The sequence below is a fragment of the Athene noctua genome, chromosome Z (assembly GCF_965140245.1).
Source record: "Athene noctua chromosome Z, bAthNoc1.hap1.1, whole genome shotgun sequence".
Taxonomy (NCBI): Eukaryota; Metazoa; Chordata; class Aves; order Strigiformes; family Strigidae; genus Athene; species Athene noctua.
In genome coordinates, this window is record NC_134077.1 from 14729138 (window position 1) to 14745140 (window position 16003).

The window sequence follows — 16003 nt, forward strand, 5'->3', positions numbered from 1 at the left end:
CTTCTACAACAGGGTTACAGTGTTGGTGGATAAGGGAAGAGCAACTGATGTCATTCACCTGGACTTGTGCAAAGCATCTGACACTGTCCTGAATGATGTCCTTGTCTGTAGATTGAAGAGACATGGATTTGATGGATGGACCACCCAGTGGATAAGGAATTGGCTGGATGGTTGCACTCCAAGAGTTGCAACGACTCCACGACCTAGAGGGGCCAGTGACAGGTGATATTCCTCTGGGGTCGGTGTTGGGACCGACACTGTTTAACAGTTCTGCTGGGGACATGGACAGTGGGATCGAGTGCACCCTCAGCAAGTTTGCTGATGACACCAAGCTGTGTGGTGCGGTTGATGTGCTGGAGGGAAGGGATGTGCCATCCAGAGGGACCTGGACAGGCTGGAGAGGTGGGCCTGTGCAAACCTCACAAAGTTCAACAGTGCAAAGTCCTGCACATGGGCTGGGTCAATCCCAAGCACAAATACAGGCTGGGTGATGAGTGGATTGAGAGCAGCCCTGCAGAGAAGGTCTCGGAGGTGTTGGTTGACAAGAAGCTCAGCATGACCTGCCAATGTGCACTTGCAGCCCTGATAGACAACTTCTCAGTGTAAGATGTGGGAGAACATCTCAGGAGAAGCACTTTTAAACTTCTATTGTGAAAGCCTGTGTTCACTCAAACTAGAAGGTCATTTTGCCACTGATTGCAGAACAGACGTATTTTGTGCCAGCGATTAGGGAAGTTCTGAAACACATCATGTAAAAGGAACATTCTTCCCTTGATGCCCGAACATGGGATGATGCATTGAAAAAGGATATTTGAATCAACAACTTCCCAGGGATTTTTGGTCAGAAGGTCAGGAATTTGCATGTATTTACACGTGTAATGTGTAAACGTGTAAACAAAACAAAGGATGTTTTTGTTTTTCCACTAGAAGCTTGGAGCGCATGGACTGGGAAATACGAGCCTGAGGTTTGGCTGGGGGAGGGCCAGGGGAGGAGGGAGAGTAAGAGAGTGAGAAAAACAAAGCAGTATGGTTCTGCCTTTCGAAGAGGCATGTGCCCGGGTCAGCGTACTGTGGAAATCCTTTAGACCTTTGGCTTCCAGGCAAAATGAGATTCAGTTTTCACTGGATTCTCTTGTCTCTAAACAGTACTCTTTGCTTTTTGCAAAGTTGAAGCATTAAGTTATTAGGGCAAAAAGCAGCATAATAAATGGTTCACAATTTGCAGTCTGCAACATCGCGAAGGTACAGAATTATGTGGATACTGCAAGGGTATCTGTTTTTCAGTGGCAGTTTTTATGCTTCAGTTCACTCTAAGATACTCCTCTTTCTTTGAGTTTGCAATGCAGAAACATGTAAACACTTTCAGATGAGTGTTATGTTGTGAGAGACGAGAAACCAGGCCTGTGAGAAACTAAGACAAACAACCTGGGAAAGCAAAAGTTGAGGCTGATTGAAGAAATGCCTCAAACACTCGCAAGACAAAACTCTGAGTCACAGGGTGCATTCTGTGGAGGCCGAAGCTGATAACGCTGCCCGATGTAGCTGGGGGAGAGAGCCCTGTGGAGACAGGACGGCTCTCCTCGGGGGCACCTGGGCAAATTTCAAGGGCCATGTGTCCGGTGAATGAACTTTGCTTCATTATCCACAAAATGCATATTAAAGTTAACACCCCTCAATATGCTAACGAGGGCTGTCATGATCATGCTAATTACATCATCCCATGAAACACCTTACCCCTCCCCGTACATGGGATATGTAGCTATGTGGGTCGACCTAGGGGACAGACCCAAGGAAAGTGGGTATAAATCAAAGGAGAGAAGAAAGGGCTCTCTCTCTCTCCCTTTCTCTGCCCCTCTCCCTGACACCCCCCCCGACCGTCTGGAGAAAGCAGTGAAGTGAAGAAGACGAATGCCAGCGAAGAAGACGGCCGCCTCCTGGAACCCTTGCCGGCAGGATCAGGGCAGGAACCCAGACCGGTGATCTGTATTCCCCCATTCCCTCTATCTCCCTCTTTTCCTTTTTCCATTAAGAAATGCAAAGCATATTATATTGCTCGCCACAACTTGCTCTGTACTTAGCCAATTATCATGTGTTCAATTAGTACATTGTAGATAGTTAATAAATGCTTGAACTTGGAGACTTGTTGTCCGCTCCAATTGGAGATTTGCGAATCTGAGTCACTTGTCCCCCTTGTCGGAGCGGGACGTGACATATGTAGAAAGTACTATGACAAAAAAATGTTTTTCCTCTTCTTGTTTTGTTTGTTTGTTTGTTTGCTTGGTTTGGTTTTGAGTGTTGTTTTGTTGTAGGATGGTGAGCCAGTTAGATCAGGAGTAGCCATGACAGATCTTGCTACTGGGTAGTATACATATGGAGCAATTATCACTGGTTTACTTCAGAGGTGGAAGACAAGGAAAGGACTGCACATTGATGGTAATTCTTTGTCATCTCAGGAAGGAGTTTTAAAAATATTTGGGCTTAGTTGTTTGAACCTAAGAACACTATTTTGACATTAATTAATGCAAATTAGTACAACTAATCACAACAATAATAATGACAATAATGGCATTAGTGACCGTTTCCCTATTCTGCCACTCTGGCAGTGACCATTTTATATGACATGGTTATAGTTACCACTGCATTACGTTTGGTTTTTGCTTTTTACAAAGGATTCCATGTTCTTTGAAAACATGGGTTAATCAAGGTTTGTAACATCCCTGAGATTGTAAGTAACAGTTGGAGATAATTTGAGATAGACAAGCATAAATAATGAAACCACTGTTGGAAGAGAGGCCTTGGCACTGGGTAATACTGCTACCAGGGTGATGGAATGACTTGCACAAAATCACCCAGAGTAATCAAGTATAACCCAAGTGTCAAAGTAGTCTAATCAAGGAAATCTCCCTTTTGGCTCTGGGAACTAAAGAATAAAGTAAGCCTGAAGATGCAGCATTTTCTCTAGGCACATTCAAGAGAAATCTCATTAATATTATAAAGACAAAGATGTTTTGATCATGAAAGGCGTACCATATACCACAAATAATGAGAACATTGAATTACCTTTGAACGTTTAAGCATGATTGGTGCAATGATTTATACTTCACAAAAAGAAAGTGATGTTGGTGTAAGCTGCATATAGTCAGATGATACATGGTCAGTTGCTGTTGTAGACGCCTGCTGGTAGCAACAGGGTACACAGCGTGCTGGATTTTTTGTGCACATTTTAAAATGTACATCTAAACTGTATACAGTACTAGTCAAAGCTACTGCAGTGCTCTGTTATTTTAAACTTTATTCAATGGTATGTTGGTTCACATTATACCTGTCAGTACAGCTGAGAGATAATAACTGTATTATTATTGTGCAACTGGTTGGCCCTGGTGTGAGCAGGGGATTGGACCAGATGACCACCAAAAGTTCCTTCCCACCTAATCATTGTATGACAGTAATGATTGAGACTAATGATAGTGGTTGCTCTTGTTTTAATACCTACTGAAATCAGATCTGGTAACAAGGGGAAGCCCTTGCTTAAATCAGAAAAGATTTTTTGTTTCAGAAATGTTTGTAAGGACTGAATTCCTCATCATACTTATGTATATTTGTAAATGTTTTGTCTGTATTTGAAAAATGTAATAAAGTTTAGAAAAAATATTGTAAATGTATGTTAAACTTATTAAATATTTTGTATATATAGGAAGTATTTTTTGTTTATGGTATCTTACAGTGTTTTATACTATGGCAGATTCTGCTTGATTTTTTTTAGTTTTATTAAAAAGACTTCCACTAAGTCCCAGTAATTTCCAGAGTCATTCTGCTCTTTTCTGATTCTCTCTTCCCCTGGTTTTTGGCTGGTTTTAATGGAGCCTTCTTGATTTTTATTTGATATTTTATGAAATGCTGGAAATAAGAAGTGTTACAGGCTGCACGAGTAGGAAGAGCTTTGGAGACTGTGGCTGGAGGAGATGGTCTGAGGAGTGCCAGGGGCGATTTTTTTTTAATAGATTTTGCTGATTTTTCTGTGTGTCCTTTGAAAAATGAGAATGGCCTTGTATTTGTAGTCCCCTTATATTTGTGGCAGTACAGTAGTTTTGGTTAAATCCATGAGAATGGCCAGTCTCTAAGGATAAACCACAGTGAGGTGGAGAAGAAAGCATTCAAAATTTGTTTTGGCAGAAGTTGCTTTAAGTCTGTTCCACATTACACAAGACCTTAGCTTGGCCAGCTTACTATCTTTGTTGAATATGTGGCTTCCCAGGAGTAAATGTTAGTACTGTTTAACTCATTTTTTCATAGGGAAAATGAAATAATTGTGCAATTGCATGTATTGGACCAAAGAAAAACCTATGTTTGCATTTTCCCATGAAACTTCTTTTCCAGAAAGAAGAAAACCTTCAGATAGTTTTTGGTTTTACATCCTGTATCGAAGAAAATGGCAGTATTCTATGTTACATCCCATCACTCCCAACAGTGGACCACAGATTCAAATAGCAAAAGCTGAGTGTGATGTATTAATAAAAGTGTTTTGAGAATATTGATGTATCAAGACCCTCTTCAGTGTCTCAAACAGATGACTTGGGACAAATATCCCACATGCCCCTCCTAGCTTTAGCAGCTCTTGCTAGACCTAGGTATCTCTTGAGGTATTAGATGACTGAAATAAATTTATTGAGGCTCATAGCAGTATTTTCTTGTTGTAGGAGAATCTTTCCTGGAGGAAAAAGCATGATTCTGGGAAGCCAAATGGACTAAAAATATACGTGGAAGACCTCAGAGATACAGGACAGTGGGCTTGGAGACATGCTAATTTTCTTCTCACCAGTATGTTGCATAGCCTACCTTTAGCATACAGCAGTCTTGATTAGATTCAAGGTCTATGCTTCTTCCTAAATATAGAATTAATGAAAATATAGAAATAACCTATATATAAATGAAATTAATGGTACAAGAACTTAACAGCATTTTTCTGTCTCAAAATACGATTGTAGAGATCATTTACAAAAATCATTGTCAACTGAGTTCATTTTTTTCGGTTATAAATTGTTAAAAATAGAGGCACGCTCAGTGTGAATAGGCAGAAAAAGTGGCTTTAAAGTAGACTACGGACTTTTCAAGGTAAAGAATGTAATGAAGAGGTTATCAGAAAGTAAGTCAGCTTAAAAGACTCAGGGAGTAATTCCTATGGTCTGTCTTGTTCCTATAGCTATGCTGAGGTCAAAGAGCTGTTCTTCATGTCAGCCATGGACTTTTGTGGTATAAAGGAAAGTCTTGTAAAATTTTTGATTTCCAGGTCTGTAGCAGTCATGTGTTTTCCTCCTCTGCACTCTTCATCTAATGGGCAACTTTGGGCTGAGCACAGTATGTGAACACACACATAGTCTAAGTTGAGACTATGGCCCAAAAAGTTGTCTTTGGATATTGTGGATTAAAAGCTGGACATGAGTCAGCAATGTGTGCTCACAGCCCAGAAGCCCACAGCCCACAACCATATCCTGGGCTGCATCAAATGTGGTCAGCAGGTTGAAGGAGGGGATTCTCCCCCTCTACTCCACTCTTGTGAGACCCCACCTCAGTGCTGTGTCCAGCTCTGGAGTCCTCAGCTCTGGAAAGACATGGACCTGTTAGAGCGGGTCCAGAGGAGGCCACAAAAACGATCAGGGGGCTGGAGCACCTCCCGTATGAGAGGCTGAGAGAGCTGGGGGTGTTTGTATTGTCAATAAAGGTGAAGATTTTTTTCTCTTGTCTTCAACCCTTTATTTTCTTGTACTAATAATCAGACCTAGACTACTACTGAGAGCCTGCTGGTCTCCATGACAGCTCTGGACTGTAACAGGCCAGATCAAGCCTCCCCCATGTCATTCATGGCTGCAGGCCTTGGTTTTGGAAACCAAAGACAAGACTAGACTCTGGATTTCTTCCAAGAAAACCCACCTGCACATTTAGAAAGCAACACCACCTGCACTGTTAGTAATACTGAGACTTTTTCTGCCGTTTTTATGCCTTTATTTCTTTCATTGTACAGTAACTAGAGTTAAGGGGCTGGGATCCCTTGGGGACCATCCTGAGTCCCAGCTGCCGGCCTGGCCAAACCAGGGCCCCTGAGGGATGCTCCCAGGGTCACTGGCGGTGGCAGGCGGGCTTCTTGCCGGGCTGGGAGGGGGCTTTAGGGCTGCCAGCCCTCCTCTTTGGGGCTCACTTTGGCTGCCCCAGCTGGGAGTGGAGAGCCCAGGCACAGCCTCCTCTGGGTCCTCCTGCAGCTCTTCTTGCTCCCCATAGGTGGGAACGGGGACACTGGGGGGCTGCTGGGCCCCCCTGAAGGGGCTGGCTGCAGGAGACCCACCCCCCTTGGGAGTCAGCAGGGAGGGGAGCAGCCTTGGGGCTGCCCTCCCACCCCCCCGCAGCATGGGCGTCCCCGAGGTCCATCCGATGTCCAGGCTCCCCGCTGCGCCGGCACAAGACGGTGTGCACAAGCTGGTGGACAAAGCTCCTCGTGTGCCTGCCTAGGGTGTCCCACAGCAGCTGGATCAGAGCCTCCTTATCCGGGCCAAAGTAGTGCAGGCTAGATAAGACGAGGCTCTGCACTGCTGCTGCTTCCTGGGCATCCTCGAAGAGCTGCCCCAGCACCTCATGCAGCCAGGGCAGCGAGGGACGGAGGACTGCGGGCCAGTGGCAGAAGACGGATGCCCAGATGTAGGCACAGAAGCTGCCCAACGGAGCCACGGGAGCTGGGCGCGGCTGGGTGTCCGCAAGCTCCTCCTGTCAGGCGGATGGTAAGTGACGGTGCTGCAGGTGGTGTGATGACATACTCCTCAAAGCTGCTGTCTGCCCACACTGAGTGCAAGATGGATCTCACCTTCCTCTTGCAGAGGGGGCATTCAGGCTTGCTCTCAGCCCACCGCACGATGCACGGGCAGAAGAATTGGTGGAGGCATGGCAGAACGTAGCTGCGCTTCTCCCAGCTGTCCAGGCATACTGGAGAGCAGTTCTCCAGCTCCGCGGCCATGCTCTCCACATGCTGCGGTGGGCTGGGGGGAGCTGGGGATGTCGAGCTGCTCCTGCTCACTGCCACTGCACACTAGTCACAATAGAAAAGGAAAAAAGGCCACAGTCATTTGCTGCTTCAGGGAGGGGTTTAAGAAATGTCCAGGCCCCTGAAAGGGAATGAAAGGGCTCAAACAAATTAATTTTTAACAATTATTAAGACTAAACTGTAATGTATGAAAGCTTTGCTTGTGTTTGGCTTCATTTGTTTCTCAAGAACTTCTGACTTCTCAACTGTTTCCTTAGGTCCCTTTGTCTGTTTAGATAAGATTGAAACACTCATTAGGCTCCCTGCGTAAATCACTGGTAACAGACTGAAGGCCTTCTGTGCATACTTGGGCAACTCCTAAAATGAGATAATGGGGAGTTTGAACAAAGAGACAGAGACCCATTCTACAGAAACTGATTTTTCTGATTTAGGAAGGAGACACCTGGACTTTACTTCACAGCACATGCTCCGGAAAGAGGGTCAACTAGCAAACACTGTGAAGTCTACTTACATCCTCTCGACCACCAAAGACCCTCACCCTATTTTCATACCATGCCCGGATTATGTAAATGAATTCCGGCAACTCATTTCCATAAAACACCCCTTTCTAGAAAATCTAATTAATATGTCTGATTTGTGTGTATGTAAACTTATGTCCCTTCCTAATTCTTGGGAGCCCTTATGGTGGAGAAGTCCCAGGGTGACCCCAGCGCAGCAAATAAAAGAATACCTGCTTAACAGTTACACTGGATTCTGACTGTTAATTTCTTTGTTTCACCCCTCAAGAAGGAAACCCTCCCAGCTCCCCCGGGTGACAGTTCCCTGCACAGCTCACCTCTGCTGCTGCGAGCGCGCCTCCTGGGTGCCACGGCTGCTGATCCAGGCAGTGCCGGGGAAAATCCCTCAATGGCTCTGGGGTCGGGCACTGAGAGTTGCAGTGAAGATCTTCCCCCGCACCAGCAAAAGCCTCGCTCCGCACTCCAACCTCGCACACTCGCGCAGCTGGAGCGCGGGCACGAGCCGGCGGGGTGAGACTTGGTGTCCGGGTACGAGCAGCGAGGGACGCGCGGTCACCACCCATCGCCTGGGAATGTCGCCGTCCATCCCTCGGTGACATCAGAACCCATCGCTCGGCGTCCGAGGGCGCCTCTGCCCCCTCGGCGCCCCCGCCTGCCGTGAGCCACCCGCGCGGCCCGGGGGAGCAGGCGGAGCCTTTTCCCCGCCAGACCCCCGCGGGCCGGCGCCCCGCCGGCCGCGCCGCCTCGGCACCGCCAACAAAATGGCCGCCGGCCGCGCTCCTCAGGCGGGGCTCGCGCGTCCGCAGCCGCGCCGCCGCCCGCCAGGGGGCAGCCGCGCCCGCCCCGCCCCCCGCTGCCGCCGGGGGCTCCGCGGGGTCCCCCCGCCCGGCACCGCCGCGTCCCCCGGGCACCGCGTGTGCCCCGAGCCCTCCCGGGAGGGACTCGCCGCTGACCCCCGAGGCCGCGGCCCGGCGGGATGCGGCAGGGGCCGGGGCCGGGGCCGGGCAGGGGCCGGGCCGCCCTCCCGAGGGCCGCCCCGGTGCCCCGGCCAGAGCGCTCGGCCCGTGCCGGGGCCTGGTGTCCCCGCGGCCCGTGCCAGGTGCCGCTCGAGCCCCAGGAGGCCGCGGGCCCGCGGTGACGGGCCGCACCGGCGGGCCCTGGGCTCTCGGCTCCGGGTGCCGCCGCCCTTCTCCCGCTCCCCGCTGCTCGGCGCACGGCCGGTGTGCGATGGAGGCCGGGGCCTGGGGGAGCGGGGAAGCGGGCAGCCACCGATGGCCGGCTCCATCATTGCTGTCCCCTCCCATGCAGCAGCGACCGAGAGCCACGGTGAGCTGCTGCTTCCCCTGAGAAAGGCAAGTCCTCCTTCCTCTCATGGGGGGCTCTCTGCCCCAGGTGCCTCCAGGCCTTGAGGTTACCCACGGGAAGGGGCCTCCAAAAGACACGGGCGGGACCTGACTGCCTGGCACCAGCAGATGCACCTGGAGAGACGTTTACGTGGGGAAAACTGAGCTCTGGAGACTTCGAGGCCAGCAGCTGACCTGGCGGTGCTCTTTTCAGTGCTGGCCTCCCCGGCCCGCTCTCCAGGGCTCTGCCCATGGATGGACATCCTTCCATTCTGGGAGGGTGGGGGAAGGCAGCAGCCTTGGAGCTCTGGGAAAAAAGCAAAACCAAGGCCAAAACCCTGAGCTCGGAGACACTCAAATCCCCGGAGGAGCTACTGAGCCCGTGCAGCCTGCTTCTGTCTCCCCACATACACTATCATCGTGGCTTTGCGGGCAAAGGAGGTGCTGAGACTCATCAGCCACCGCTGGGGCTCTTCTCTCCTGCAGCCGTGTGTGAGGCGGGCCGGAGGAGGGGATGCCATGGCGCCGGGAGACGTGCACTGCAAGCCCTGGGGAGCATCCGCCATGGTGTTCTGCAGGGAGAGGACAACAGCATCCTATTAGCATCCCTGTTGAAGCAGTACCATGCAGTCGCCCACAGAGCTGATACATGGTGTAAGTCACTAGTTCAGATACAATCAGGAGAAGTCAGGGAAATCTCTGGACCAATGTGGTGCTCTGCATAGTATCTAGTGGGTAATGGGAGCACGTGCAAATGAGAAGCTTTGAAATTCAGAAGGGAATTTGTGCTTTTGCACGTTTCTGTATAAGAAAGAAGATAGGCTTTTAATGTTTAAAATGAAGTTTTTTACACAGTAATTCCAGCAAGAGATGGCCAAGAGCTGCTGGAGTTAATGGCCCCAGGTAAAAGGGTTATCAGCTTTCCCATTTTGTCATTAATCTGCAGGAGCTGTCCCCAACTAACAAAAGAAGCCCTGCAATTCAGTATCACTAAAGAGATTGCCAGGCTCCACTTCAGATGGCTAATAGCTGTAGGCATTTTAGCAAAGCCTGTAAATTATTTCAGTCTTGTTAAATAATATGTAACTTTAATCTGAACCTGGTCAGGAGATGATTTTTACTTTAGTACTTGCAATAACACAATGGTAGGCCCTAATGTCCACTCTGTTCCTTGTGGTTCTCCATCACGCTAGCCCATTCAGAAGGATACCCCTTGCAGGAACTGGTGTGTATTAAGCTAATAGAAAAACAGACAAATGAGCAATAATGTGTCACACACACATGTGTGTACCATCTTGTTACAGAAGATTTGGGCGACTATTACCACTGAGCTGGTATTAGACTGTGCTTTAGTAACATCCCTTTATTTCTCTCTTGCTGGCTGTCTTGCTCCCACTCTGCAGGAAAAGAAGGCTGCAAATTACTCTGGCAGAGTGTTGTCAGAAGCTGTGAAGAATATGGGACCCCTTCTTTCATGCCAAGACAGCACTGAATGCCCTGCAAGTTCTCATTTACTGTTTTAGTTTAAAGGCAGTCTTCCTGAGCTGTTCTGTTGTGTATTTTTAAGTCCCTGTATTGCTATTTGTGTAAGATTTGTGTGGCCTTGGTATTAAATATCTGGCAAAGGTAATCAGTCACTAACTCAATGAACTCACTCACTCACTAAATGGTCACTGTAGCTGATAGGGTGAATATTAAGTCTTCCGTATAAAAGTCTTTGCATTTTGTGCAGAAAACTTGGGCAGCAAAGTCAGGTGTAAAACTGTACATGTCAAAGCAACTCCACAACATCTCAGTGGATGATATGTTAGTCTAGTTACATTGCTCAGCAGGGGCAGTAAATCCTGGGGTAGAGAGCTCTTGATGTGCAACCCAGCTTGCACATCTGCATCAGTTCTGCATCACAGCCACAGCACGATCATGTTACAGCTGCCTCATAGATGCATCACCTGGCAGTGAGTATCACGAAGTCCGAGGCCTCCCACTCCCCTGTTAAAAGAAGAGAAGACTGCAGAGAAAAGGCAGCTGTAGACTAAGCACAGCACTTGGAGGCTGCTGGAGGACTCGGGGCATCAACTAACACAATGCACATGCAAAAAGTAATCCATTAAACTAAATAAAGCACTGGGTCATTTTGTTCCTGGGGCTGAAAAGAGTGTTCTCTGCTTCAGAGAACAACAGATGCATCACATTTTAGAAGGAAGCTTTTGTTTCAGGATTAATGTTTACACATGTGATCAGACATCAGAAATGTCTTTCTGAGAGGTTCAACTAGACTACGGTGCAAACTGCTAGCAGTTCAACAGCCTGAAAGGTCTAGAGATCTTAGCCTAGTGCAGAGAAACTGTATTGCAGTTTCACATCAGCTTTGTTTAAAAAGAAATTTGTTTCCAGTATCTGTCTGGAGCACAACAATGGTTCCTGTGGGAAGCAGTAAGTGAGGGAACATGTACATCCACTGCATTGCCCAAAAGCTGCACTTCAGCTACGCTGACATGTCAGAGCTTCTGGAGGGACCAGGGCTTATCTGAGCATTAGAAAAGTAGAGTTCTACTTCTGCTAGACCATGTTTCTTGTTCTTTGCCCCTCTCCAGGGCCTCTCTGCTCTTTTATGACTGACTAAGGTGTGACACCTTGTCAGAACTGATTTCTAGCACCTGTGGACTTGAACATTTTCTAAGCTGGAGCTATGAAAGAAGCTGGCATAACCTTAAATGCCAGCAGGACTGAGACTTGCCTCCAGGTTCTTCTACACATGTCCCTTTAAATATTTATTACTCTTTCAACCATTGCTTTTGTTCATTTTAAATCCTAAACTCTGGATATGGACTCCGTGTTCTGCTCAGGGCTGGAGAGAAGCTTTCACAGGACTCTGTCTTCACTGGAGCATCCAGGGACCTATTTCTATTTCCTCAGGCTCACGTGTGGAGACTGCAGCAGAGGTGTCTCAGTGGGGATCCACTACTGCCACAGCAGGAGTCCTGCTCATAGAGTCAGAGCTTCTCCTGAGCCAGGGCAGATTATTCTGACCTAGGCAGGGACAGAGAGGTGACTACTGATCTCAGTAATCAGATTAGAACCCTGTGGAGAGGTAAGAATTAGAGAGGAGGTCTGATTCAGCTAACAAAACTTCATGCTCTCTCCTCTCCTACTGGCAAGTGGTGGCAGATGTACCTCCCACTGTCTTCCAGGGGCCCTACAATGGTCAGAAACTGTAGCCTGAAGACAGCTCTGCTAACAGGAGTGCTTATGTATGACAGGGACTCTGAACAGGAAAGAGAAGAGAGGAAGTGGTGAAGATCCAGTATTAAATTTATCGCACTAATCCTATTCCTGCTGGTGATATATGCATAATCAATTAAGTTGACTGGTTTTGCTGATACCATTGTTATGAACTCCATGTAGGGGAACAGACATGTAGCTGGATTGCTTGTTTTCTTTATTTATTTTTTCCCTTTCACCTTTTCTTAATGACAGCATGGGTTGGATTTCCAAACCCTCCCAGCACTGGCCTAACTGCTCTCTGACAACTGCAATCAAATTCTCATTTGTCTAACTGCCAACATGTCTACCATAGAGGTGCTGACTCACTGCAGCAGAAGTAGCATTGAAGTAGTTCAGGCTTCCTTAAAAATACCACTCTAAGAGATTACTGTAGGAAAATACCATGATTCTTGGTCTGAAAGAGCCAGTAAATGTAACTTATTAGGGCCAGTCTCAACAGATGAGGAACCTGAGGAAGGGAAGGAAAACAGCTTTTTTTGGTTATGTGGCAACTATAGGGGAGCAACCAGGACCTGATTTTCCTGAGCCCAAGCAGGCTGGTGGAACCTAAGCCTCACTGTTTAGTTACACCAAATGCCATTCTGTTGATGTCTTTGATTTCTCCGAAGACTACTCCTGCTTCAAAGCCCTTGACTGTTTGAGAACTATTGATGGTAAGCAACAAGAACATTATCGGAGATGATGTGACAAGCTGTAGCAATTTCTGAATATGCCCTGCCTCAGCTCTGCCTAAGCCTTTAGCATTGGCTCAACTCCTTTTCTCTTGATGGTGATGACAGTGGACTCCTGCTGAGCTCAGAATACATAAGATAAATCTTCAGTTCTCTGGCAGCACGCATCCTATCCCACCCTTTTCCGATTTGTGTGTCGGTAGACAAGGACCCAGTCTTCACGGAGGGACTGGAAAGCATCTGTCTCTATGGGTACCAGCAAAATGTCACTCCTCTACTGCAGCTGATGCACCACTGATTGCCTAAAGCAGATTCACAGCAATTGTGGAGGTCAAAACTGCTGAGATATTTGCAGATCTCAATGCAGAGCTGGGCTCAAAGAGAACAAAACATGATTTCAGTGATGAATGGAAAGAAAAGCACTTACATAAAGAGAACGATAGGCCTCTGTGTGTGCTCAGCATTGTGTGTGGTGCTCAAGGCAATCAGGGGCAGGTTCCAGCCATAGGAAATGTCGTTTCATTGAGTTATAATGACTGGCACAGCACTTTGAACCTGCTTGAAACCTAATCTTTAAGACCTTCCAGACATGTTCAGGGATGAAAATTCCAAGGACCATCAGGTAGGAAGACACCTTCTCTGCTTAAGGTCTGAGCCCATTACACCCAGAAGGCAAGACTCAATGGAAGAAAGACTGCTTGCTGTCTTCCTCTGGTTGGTTCCCATGTGCTGCTATCAGACAGGACATTGGCTTATGTGCAGCTTTGGTCTTAGTAGTACAGCTGCCAGTTTTTCCGTCTCCCTGTGCAGGTGCTTCACAGTGGTCATTGGGCAGCTAAGGCCAAGGTCTCAGGCACACTTACTCTCCTTAGTTCATGTGGATTTGTACCAAAAGACAAGGCAAATGATTTACTTTTCATCTTCACCTTGGAAGCAAAGGTAATGGTTTGTAGAGTATCTGAGTCTGAAGCACATTTTCCTTCTGAGGAGATTGTGGCACCTCTGCAGTTCTGAGACTGCCACATTCCAAAATTCAAAGAACAGAGGGATTTCAACCCCAGCTACAAAGCACTTCAGCAGCTTTGGGCTTTCTCTCTTTCCAACCAACACTGCCCCTGGTGTCCCATCCCCCCCCCCCCCCCCTTGTTTTTAATTTTATTCTTCTCTAAACTCAGAAGTGATGGCATTGAAAACACTAAGGAAGACCCTGGAGAGAAATTGAATGCCTAATAGGATGAAGAAAAGCAGAATCCAGCATTCCATAATGAAAACTGAGCAGACTAATGTGAGGAGACTCTTAAAGTTTTAATGTTGCTCCTTACAACAGGTTGTGTGTTGATTTCCCAGAAGAAAGCAGCAATTAATACTTCATGCTGTAGAAAATCCTTCCCTTCCACTTGGTTCCTCAAGACCTGCAGGCATTCAGACTCAACTTCCCCATTGCTGTTTTCCTGGGAGATGATGCACTGCAAGATCCAGCAAGGTTCAGAAAAAGTGATTATTTTTTTTCCATTGCAACAAAGACAAAAAAGAAAATTTAAAAGGAAATTCAGCACCCCCAGTGCTCCTACCACTTGGTTATATTGTCAAAGCCAGAAAACACTGTGACTCAGCTGCAATACGTAAAAGATTTGTTCAAACTTCACTTAGAAGAAGAGGTTCTAAGTCACTGCAGCTTTAGCTGTTATTTGCTTGATGGGATTCTGGTAGAAGCAAACTGAAAATGAAGAGAGGAGTCCAGAAGAAAACTGGAGGAAACAAACCTGGAGGACAGATTTTTACTTCTTTCAGAAGTATACTTGCAAGTTTTATTGTTGATTTCTTTCCATCTGAAATGTTGCACCAGGAATGCTGATACCACGAATACCCAGAGCAGTCCTAGTTGCTGTATATAAAATATCAAAAACCCATGGGAAGCAGGAAACAGCAGCTGTAATCACATTATGGACAGCTGCATTTTCAACTAGTTTTGCACTTCAGACCAAAGAAGGTAGAGACAAATCTGTGATGGCATTCTCTGTGACTCTAAATTTATGCTGGTCATTGGGATATTTCAGATGGAGAGGTTCAAGAAGGAATTCACCATACCACTAGTCCTGCAGGCTCCTGAGAACTGTCACCCTGGCATCAGTGCACGTGCACCCTGACTCCCAACTACCTGAAAAGAGGCTGTAGAGGGGTGAGTGTCAGTCTCTTCTCCCAAGTAACTGATAACAGAAAGCTGGTTAAAGAAAAACTCTCTAAGACTCAGAATCAGAGCTTTAGAAAGCAGGCATTCTTTATTGCAGCACTGGGTGCACGGGGGATCGCTTCTCCACAAGCGTGCACACCAAGCCCCTTAGATTTACCACTTAAATGCAGGTACCTTATACATATTCATAGGATTGCACAACACAAACATACATATTTACTATTAAGGCGTGGTTAGTCCAAAAAACTTTATCAGCAGTTTTAAAACAACCATGTCACTCTTGCGCCTGCGCATCGCCTCCAGGTGGTGGTCTTCGGGGGTCTTCAGAAGGAAGGCCAGTAGTCTTCCTTGTCACCTTTTCCCCAGTTTCGAAATCGCCAACCCCTAAAAGCCAGACTCCTCTGACTAAATCCTTTGTTGCCCACCTTACCTCAAGTGTGATGTCCGTTATCTTCTGTTGCCAGTGCCTGGGCCTAATCCTTTGTGTCATACAATGCACATTATCTTCTGTCGCCATGGTTCCACATCTTCTGTCCTTGGGGCCTTTATCTATCTTTATGAGAGTTGCTTTCGTCATTCCTACAGCTCAGAAACTCCTTAGCTTAAACAGACAACTCTTAGGCCTACTACAACCATCTTACTAGTTATGTACCAAATTTCTTAACATTTCACATATCATTCCCCCCTTTCCCTTCATGGTTGCAGAATTTATATGATGCAACTTAAAATGACATTATTGAAACTGAAGATTAATTCTAACATGTGAGAAAATAGTTACAAATACTTATTAACACTCCTAAAGGTAACTTTAAGGTATGGGTTATACATATTTGTTGCAGCAAGTATAACAATCACAACATTGTACAGTCAAACAGGTTACTACTATCATTACAATGGTTCCTAGGATTAAAGCAAGCAATTGTTTTAACCATTTAAAATTTGGCAACCAAGAAATGAGCTTATTCCAA

General features: G+C 46.8%; 1 protein-coding gene across 1 annotated transcript; it reads right to left on the reverse strand.

Moving 5' to 3' along the window:
- Positions 1-5959: 5959 nt before the first annotated feature.
- On the reverse strand, positions 5960-8291 carry LOC141973479 (uncharacterized). The gene is made up of 2 exons (XM_074932114.1): positions 7863-8291; positions 5960-7072 (listed from the first exon to the last, which is right to left on the reverse strand). The coding sequence occupies exons 1-2, from the start codon at positions 8142-8144 to the stop codon at positions 6623-6625; spliced, it is 732 nt and encodes a 243-aa protein (XP_074788215.1). The 5' UTR covers positions 8145-8291; the 3' UTR covers positions 5960-6622.
- Positions 8292-16003: the final 7712 nt, after the last annotated feature.

Coding starts and splice junctions, on each gene's coding strand:
- LOC141973479 (XM_074932114.1), bottom strand. CDS start 8,144: ATGTCACCGAGGGATGGACGGCGACATTCCCAGGCGATGGGTGGTGAC. Junction 7,073..7,862: donor GCGCGCTCGCAGCAGCAGAG/GTGAGCTGTGCA, acceptor TATTGTGACTAG/TGTGCAGTGGCAGTGAGCAG.